The sequence below is a fragment of the Oncorhynchus kisutch genome, linkage group LG21 (genome assembly GCF_002021735.2).
Source record: "Oncorhynchus kisutch isolate 150728-3 linkage group LG21, Okis_V2, whole genome shotgun sequence".
Lineage (NCBI taxonomy): Eukaryota > Metazoa > Chordata > Actinopteri > Salmoniformes > Salmonidae > Oncorhynchus > Oncorhynchus kisutch.
The window spans coordinates 31499994-31509506 of NC_034194.2; the positions used below are offsets into that span (position 1 = coordinate 31499994).

The 9513-nt window shown below is 42.1% G+C and overlaps 1 protein-coding gene across 4 annotated transcripts in view; it reads left to right on the plus strand.

The window, feature by feature from the left end:
* The window catches only part of LOC109885447 (serine/threonine-protein phosphatase 2A 56 kDa regulatory subunit gamma isoform-like), a 43318-nt gene extending 36634 nt beyond the window's left edge, over positions 1-6684 (plus strand). For 3 of the 4 annotated variants that reach the window (XM_020477293.2, XM_020477294.2, XM_020477296.2), the window contains one exon: positions 1377-6684. In XM_020477293.2, the coding sequence (XP_020332882.1) occupies positions 1377-1511 (135 nt within the window). In that variant the 3' untranslated portion in view covers positions 1512-6684. Of the gene's footprint in view, positions 1-846; positions 871-1376 lie in introns of all 4 variants that reach the window. The other variant, XM_020477295.2, reaches the window with a different exon arrangement.
* The last annotated feature ends 2829 nt before the right edge of the window (positions 6685-9513 follow it).

Here is a 9513-nt window from a genome sequence, read left to right on the forward strand (position 1 = left end):
CACAACATCCCCACATCTGCCGCGCTGATCCTCAACACGGGGGGCCCCTCAGTGGTGCGTGCTTAGTCCCTTTCTGTACTCCCTGTTCACCCACAACTGCGTGGTCAAGCATGACTCCCAACACCATCATTAATTAATCAATCAGATGTATTTATAAAGCCCTTTTTACATCAGCCGATGTCACAAAGTGCTGTACAGAAACCTAGCCTATAACCTCAAACAGCAAGAAATGCAGATGTAGAAGCACTGTGGCCAGGAAAAACTCCCTAGAAAGGCACAATGGTGGTAGGACTGATCACTGACAACAATGAGACATCCTATAGGGAGGAGGTCAGAGACCTTGACAGTGTGGTGCCAAGACAACAACCTCTACCTCAATGATAGCAAGACAAATGAGCTGATCGTTAGCTACAGGAAAAGGAGGGCTGAACAGGCCCCCATTAAACATTGACGGGGCTGTCGTGTAGTGGGTCAGGAGTTTGAAGTTCCTTGGTGTACACATCACCAACAAACTATCATGGTCTAAACACAGCAAGACAATGTTCTCTCTTCTACTGCATGGCAAGTGGTACCAGAGCGCCAAGTCTAGGTCCAAAATGCTCCATTAGACTGTTGAACACATAATCAAATGGCCACCCGGACTACTTACATTGACCCCCCCTTTATTTTTACACTGCTACTCACTGTTTATTATCTATGCACAGTCAGTTTACCCCTACCTATGTACAAATTACCTCGACTAACCGGTACCCCCTGTATATAGGTTCGTTATTATTTTATTGTAACTTTAATTTAAATATATTTAATGTATTTTTATTTTTTATTTTCATTAAACCAACAATGCAGTTCAAGAAATAAAGTTAAGGTCTTGTAAGTAAGCATTTCACGGTAAGGTCTACCTACACCTGTTGTATTCGGAGCATGTGATAAATTAAATGTGGCTTAGCTACTGAGCTGGGATCTTTTAATGGTGAAACATTTACGTCCGTCTGGGAAATTACAACTAACAAAGAACCAGTTTTTTTTCCTCTCACTGCATGTGCAATATAACAGCAGAATAAGTGATGCATCTTCTTTTCCCTAAATTGCACCTCACATCCACAAAGCAACACAGTCGTGATGCTTCCCCGAACGCAGACTTCAACTGTCGGTGACTAAAGAGTCCGACGTTTATGCAAATTAGCAGCAGCTTAATAACAATCAGGGACGGGAGGATCTAGCTTGCTTAGACACCACGCTGAATAGGCTAACAGCCAGCGCAACCTCATGCATGCTATTTGGAGAATACATCCACATAGGATGATCTCCGCGATTCCTTACTACTTCGTAGATTTTGGTTTGACTGTTCTATAACTGTTCTCCCTCTCCCCCGAAAGCTCCAGAGGAACGAGCGTAAGGAGCGTCCGCTGGTCAGGAGGAAGTCTGAGCTGCCTCAGGACATCTCCACCGTCAAGGCCCTGGAGACGCACCGGAGGGCCAATGATATGGTCACACCACACGACGGACACTAAAGACACACGCACGTACACGAACAAACACGTACAGACAGTCTCTCTCTCACACACACACACACACACACACACGTACAGACAGTCGCACACACAGACGTACAGACAGTCTCCCTCTCTCTCACACACACACACACACACACACACACACACACACACACACACACACGTACACACGTACAGACAGTCGCACAGACAGTCGCACACACAGACGTACAGACAGTCTCCCTCTCTCTCACACACACACGTACAGACAGTCGCACATACAGACGTACAGACAGTCACACATACACAGTCAGACACCACATACTGACAGACAGACCAGCCCCGGGGGGCCCAGAACAGTCCAGCACAGACACGGTCCAGACCAGAATAGAACAAAACAGAATGGCCTGGCTGAAAGAAGCTGCAGCTCAAACAACTCCACCAGTCCAACTCTGAAGTGTTCCCCAGTTCGCTGCAGCCCTGCCCAGAGATGTCAATGGCACAGGACTGTATGACATGACCACCAAACATGACATTGTTGCCCTCCCTCCCTCTCTCTGTCTTGTAAAAGCAGTGCTGTCCCCTTGTGGTCATTTTTCTCAGGTCTTCTGTTATTGTTTTAATTTGTTGGGTTCTTTCTGTTTTTCTCTCATCCTCATTCTAGATGTCATTGGCACTGGCAATAGGATTGGCAGACAGACATGTATTATAGATGCATACTGTACGTAATGGGCGAAGGAAGAAGCAGTTTAGTCTCCTCTCTCGCTCTCTCAGCATAGAGAGGAAAGCACAGTCCTATCTCATGTTTATTCTTTGTTGCCTAGTTACTGCTGCTATTGCCATAAGCGTAATCTTTTTCTTGTGTTCTGCTAGGATTGATTTGATGGGAGGGGAATTATTGGGGACCGCCAAGAGACGTAATAAAGTTGTGGCTCTAAATGTGCTTGGCTTAGTGAAAGGGGGGTTCTTCTGTCCACTGGACATCAGCTGGTCTGTACAGACCTAGTTTGGTTCCAACCTCACGCTTGCTTTTTCTTGCTTTTTTAAAAACGTATCCACCCTTAGCTGTATGATATTGTAGGCAATAAGTTGCAGTGTGTTTGGTTGGTTCGAACAATGGTTAATGGTTTTCTAAGACTGAGGGCACAGCACATCAATTGTTTTCTGGATCCATTGGAGTTTACTGTCCATGTGAACACGTCAATCCCATTCCCTGTCGGTCTGTTCGTGTCTTCATTCATAATCAGTATTGATCAAGACATCCAAGTCATGTTAGTGTTGTGAAAGCTGAGGTCTGTGTTCTAGTTCAGTGTTTACAGACTCCCATTGAGCTGTAGTGTGGGAGGAGCTGTACTGGGCTACACACAGAGGAATACCTGCTCCTCACTGCTCTCTACTCTTCATAACCACTTTCTGATGTTGCTTTTATACCTTGATAACTAAGTAGCCTAGTTCAGTCACATAAGATCATTGTCTGTAGTCAGTCAAAATTCATCACAAGCCTTTCCTTTCATAGTGCCTTTATTGTACAAGCGGCTAAACAGAGTAGAATAGCAGTGTTATGTGAATGCAGAACCATGTTCAATTTAGCATTAGCTTCCCAACAGACCAGAGACGCACGTTGAAACACAATGACACTCACACCTACCCACAGAGTATTTAGGGCCATGTTTAGTGTAAAACGCATACAAGTTGTTTTTGTTAAATCTACAAAGCAGATCAATGATTGTGGTCAAGCTAGAGAGGAGTGGGTAAGCCCCAAAGACTTAAGATAGAAGCACTTCCTGATAAAACTTGAAGAATAAAAACCCAAGATCCAAAATGAATTAATCATTCGTCTGGTCTGTTTAGTCACGTCAGTTCCTCTGTGTGCCTGATGGAAAAACGTGTAGAGAAGGATGCTTCTCATTCAACCTGATCTTATTAGCCCTCGCCCTGTTCCATTTAGGATGTCGCCCAAATTTCACCTTATTCCCCTATGGACCGTGATCGAAAGAAGTGCACTATATAGGAAATAGTGTGCCATTTTAAGATGCACCATTGTTTGAGTCCCCAGACAGACATGCACTCTGGCTGTATCCCTGTAGAGAAGCTGTGTGTGAGACACTACTTCTGGATGTGTGCAGGGTCTTTTTCATTGCCTGCAAAAACTCTGATGTTCAGATTGAATGTGCAAATTGTAATTATATTACTATCATGACGTTTCACTGTCTCTTTCTAGATTATTTTCTTTGTCTTAAAGAATATCATTCACCATAAATGTATGCCGCCCCCCCAACTATTTTGCTGTAAAATTACTAAAAGGAGGTAGAGTGCTTTTATAGATGGCACAAACAACTGGATGGCACCAGGGTTTGGGTCAATTAAGGAAGTAATCTGAAATACAAATGTTCCTCATTGCTTCACAGAGGAGAATTTGGAAATTCAGTTGACTGAATGTGAATGGATCCCTGGCTGTTCCCAGTGTCCTGAGAGCAGAGAGGACTCTTTTTGTGACTGTTGTTGTTCATCAAATTGCTTTAATATTGTAGCATCTGTGACGCTCTCTATATTTTACATACAGTGCATTTGGAAAGTATTCAGACCCCTTGATCCACATTTTGTTATGTTACAGCCTAATTCTAAAATGTATTCAGTTTTCCCCCTTACCAATCTACTCACAATACCCCATAATGACAAAGCAGAAAGTTTTTTCTTTTTTAAAATTTGGGCACATTTTGTATTTTTTTTTAATCTAGAACATTTACATAGGTGTTTAGACCCTTTACTCAGTACTTTGTTGAAGCACCTTTAGCAGTGATTACAGCCTTCACTCTCCTTGGGTATGATGCTACCAGCCTGGCACACCTGTATTTGGGGAGGTTCTCCCATTCCTCTTTGCAGATCCTCTCAAGCTCTGTCAGGTTGGATGGGGAGAATTTCTGCACAGCTATATTCAGGTCTCCCCAGAGATGTTCGATTGGGTTCAAGTCCAGGCTCTATTTGGGCCACTCAAGGCCATTGAGACTTTTCCCGAAGCCACTCCTGCATTGTTTTGTCTCTGTGCTTAGGGTCGTTGTCCTGCTGAAATGAGAATCTTTGCCCCAGTCTGAGAACCTGTTCCAGAACACTCAGGACTTCATCAATGGTCTCGCTGTACGTTTCTCTGTTCATCTTTGCCTCAATCCTGACTAGTCTCCCAGTCCCTGCCGCTGAAAAACATCCCCACAGCATGATGCCACCACCACCATGCTTCCATGTAGGGATGGTGCCAGGTTTCCTTCAGATGCTTGGTATTCTGGCCAAAGAGGTTAATCTTTGTTTCATCAGAGCAGAGAATCTTCTTTGTCAAGGTCTGCGAGTCTTTAGTTGCTTTATGGCAAACTCCAAGCAGGCTGTCGTGCATTTTTACTGAGGAGTGGCTTTCTTTCCATAAAGGTCTGATTGGTGGAGTTCTGCAGAGATTATTGTCCTTCTGGAAGGTTCTCCCATCTCCACAGAGGAACTCTGGAGCTCTGTCAGTTACCATCGGGTTCTTGGTCACATCCCTGACCAAGGCCCTTCTCCCCAGAACGGTGAGCGGCCAGCTCTAGGAAGAATCTTGGTGGTTCCAAACTTCCTCTAAGAATGGAGGCCACTGTTTTCTTGGGGAACTTCAATGCTGCAGAAATGTTTTGGTACCCTTCCCCAGATCTGTGCCTCGACACTCCTGTCTCGGCGCTCTACGGACAATTACTTTGACCTCAATGGCTTGGTTTTTGCTCGGACATGCACTGCCAACTGTGGGACCTTATATAGATAGGTGTGTGCCTTTCCAAATCATGTCCAATCAATTGAATTTACCATAGATGGACTCCAACCAAGTTGAAGAAACATCTCAAGGATGGTAAATGGAAACGGCATGCACCTGAGCTCAATGTTTAGTCTCATAGCAAAGGGTCTGAATACTTATGTAAATAAGGTATTTCTGTTTTTTTATAAATTGGCAAACGTTAAAAAAATAAACGGGTTTCCCTTTTGTCATTGTGGGGTTCTGTGTAGATTGCTCAGTAGTTTGTTTTCTCCGTCCATTTTAGAATAAGGCTAATGTGGGAAAAGTCAAGGGTTCTGAATACTTACAGTGCGAAGGCACTGTATGGTTTTGTTTATTTTGAAAATGATTCTGCAAGTGTCTTTTGGTTTACACCCTGTATGATAATTGGCCTCATCTAATATTGTACATATAATGTACTTTGTTTTGTTATAGCTACTACATGGTAGATGTAATATTTTGTACAGAATGTCCCCTGTGTACAGAAAACGAAGGTTATTAGCTACCACAGTTGATGTGGCACAGACGTCAACACGTGACCTATATGCATTTTAGAACAGTTTTGAATTTGGATTCTACTATTTTTTTTTTATCGATTTGTAATCCAAGATTTTCTTTTTCAGCATTTTAAAGTATGTGATGAGTTCCTACATCTGCATTGTGTGCTTTTATCCAAATTCTCCAGTGGTGTACATCTATCTAGCTGTATATGGTAAATAAAGAGAACATGTGAGTTTTTATATTTTCACCCTAGAACAGGCAGTGCTTTCATGATTTGCTGCCTAATTCCTCATTTACTACCCTGGGAAGCCTGTGACACGATTTGGAAGGATGGCCATGTGAGACTACTCCTTGACGAACTCCATCCCCTATCCTTATTTAGTTCTGTATCCGTGGACACGGATGATCACTTATCAATGTTTCCAACTTATCTCCGTCACTCAGAATCTGGAGATTGCCTTTGACTAGAATATTATATCTCCACACAACACATCACCGAGAGAGAATATGTACATTTAGGAGCCTGTGTTTTTTTTTCATCTTTAATACAGTAGAAGGCATACACTGACTCATACCAGAGAACATTTTATAGCAGTGCTGTCTATCGGAGAGTAAACTATAAAAAGACAATTGTGCACTAATTATGCTCCCAAACATTTAAATGCTTTATGCAAACAATACCGATTCCATTAACACCTGAGCTGTTTTATTGACAGGTTCATTGTATGCTAGATATTGGAACAATTGTTAATATTATTTTAAGTCTGCTGGTATAATGCATAATTTCTGTTATGGATAAAAATGGGTTTCAGGTGGTTGGTTACCAAATTTAACTGTTTTAAGGCAAATTTCTTGGAATTCTACACATTTTGCGGAAATAAAATGTTAGTTTTAAAGCGATTTTTCTTTTTTCTTTTTTTTTTTTCTCTCGATTCTACACAGCTTATTTTATTTGTTATTTTACCAGTTAAGTTGACTGAGAACACATTCTCATTTCCAGCAATGACCCGGGCAATAGCTACAGGGGAGAGGAGGGGCATGAATGGGCCAATTGTAAACTGGGGATTATTAGGTGACCGTGATGGTTTGAGGGCCAGATTGGGAATTTAGCCAGGATACCGGGGTTTACACCCCTAATCTTATGATAAGTGCCATGGGATCTTTAATGACCTCAGAGTCAGGACACCCGTTTAATGTCCCATCTGAACGACGGCATCCTACACAGGGCAGTGTCCCCGAACACTGCCCTGGGCATTGGGTTATTTTTTTCAACCAGAGGAAAGAGTGCCTCCAACACCACTTCTAGCAGCATCTGGTCTCCCATCCAGGAGACCAGTAGTGGTATGCTGCTGGCATTAATTATGCCATCTGTGACACAAACAAACACAATCAATGGGGGCCACATGCCATGACAAATACTCCTGAATAGCTAGGTTTCCATCCAATTGGTGACAGATTTAATATTCTAAGATATACATTTTTTTTAAGTGCATTTTCTCACCAGATAAAAGGCTGTGTGTGATGACATAGTTCACATAAAAATACTCTTTTCGGTTAAATTCTCATTTACCTAATAAACTGCATGCTTTCCTGACGAGTTGTATTGGGAGGTTTACTTCGATATGATGGTTATTATATCAATATTTGCACATAAGCGTTTCCACTGACATTTCTCATCTAATTTTACCGACACAGCGTATTTAGTTTTGTCGACATTTGAAAAGTTTAACGAAAAATGTAATTTTTCCACCAGGCCTGTCATGATTTATTTTTTTATCCCACATGCATTTTTGACAGCAGCATATCCCACTGATGGTTTACCTATGAAGCTCTGAACCAGTAGGAGGCACTCTTTCCTCTGGTCTAAAAGAAAATATCCCAATGCTGCAGGGTAGTGATTGGGAACATGGACCTGTGTTGGGGACATTAAACAGTTGTCCTCACTCTGGTCACTAAAGATCCCATGCCACTTATTGTAAGAGTAGGGTTGTTAACCCTGGTGTCCTGGATAAATTCCCAATATGTCCCTCATACCATCATGGCCACCTAATCATCCCCAGCTTCCAATTGGCTCATTCATTTCCCAGGTTGTTGCTGTAAAATACAAAAAGTACTTTACTCTGTTAAGGTTGGATGGAAACCTGTTTTAATGCCTATTTTTGTACATTTTAGATTCTCCCTGACTGTCTAGCTTTTATTTTGATAATTGTTAGTTTTCAAAGATGACCTTACAATTTAAAATGTTTTCTACATATCTGATTTTTGTTTTATTAAGTTTACATTGATAAAAAATAAAACAATTTAATAGTTTTGAAATGGGCTTCCCGGAAAAAAACAAAGTTAGGTAGAACACCCAATAAACCTGATGATGCAGTCATAATGCATTGTAGGACTTTTTATGTTTTGTCTCATTGTCATGCATACCAACTTACACCAACTATGATGTCCGAAAGGAAGGAAGCAACAAGCATTTTCCAAGCATTGAAACCTGGGCCCAGTATCAACTAGAGCATCCTATTGAAACCGTCTGCTACCATCTTGTGGTTTAAAATGGTCACTTTACACAGCACCAGAAATCAATCAAATACAAGTAACAAGGAATCTTTCGATCATAGTGAACCAGACATTCTGAACATATTTGCTAGACGGGCCAGTTGCATGAAACTAATTAAATGGAGCAGATGGGGGCTTGTCATTGCTTAGAAACACTATACTCATTTTAGTTTGCCTGTTGCGTAAATGGGACAGCCAACTGACTGGGTGCTTAGTTTACACATTTGAACCAGACCAGGGTCAAATTCATATGTCAAATACTCCAATGTTGAGATTAGTCCAGAGTCTGTTCACTGACACAATGGGGAATACTTGTCGTCAAATACATGTTTTATTTGTCACATGCGCCGAATACAACAGGTGTAGAACTTACTGTGAAATGCTTACCTACAAACTCTTAACCAACAATGCAGTTTTAAGAAATAGAGTTAAGAAAATATTTACAAAATAATCTAAAGTAAAATACATGATTTAATAATAAATAAATAACAAAAATATACAGGGGGCACCGATACCGAGTCAATGTAGGTATATGTAAATAGTCCGGGTGGCCATTTGATTCATTGTTCAGCAGTCTTATGGCTTGGGGGTAGAAGCTGTTAAGGAGCCTTTTGGACCTCAACTTGGCGCTCCGGTACCGCTTGTTGTGCGGTAGCAGAGAGAACAGTCTATGACTTGGGTGACTAGAGACCTTGATCATTTTTTGTCCTTCCTCTGACACTGCCTAGTGTATAGGTCTTGGATGGCAGGAAGCTTGGCCCCAGTGATGTACTGGGCCGTACTCACCAACCACTGAAAGGACTTGTGGTCGGATGCCGAGCAGTTGCCATGCCAGGGGGTGATGCAACCGGTCAGGATGCTCTCGAACCTTTTGAGGATCTGGGGACCCATGACAAATCTTTTCAGTCTCCTGAGGGGGAATAGTTGTTGTCGTGCCCTCTTCACTACTTTCTTGGTGTTTGGACCATGATAGTTTGTTGGTGATGTGGACACCAAGGACCATGATAGTTTGTTGGTGATGTGGACACCAAAGACCATGATAGTTTGTTGGTGATGTGGACACCAAGGACCATGACAGTTTGTTGTTGAGGTGGACACCAAGGACCATGATAGTTTGTTGGTGATGTGGACACCAAGGAACTTGAAGCTCTTAACCTGCTCCACTACAGCCCTGTT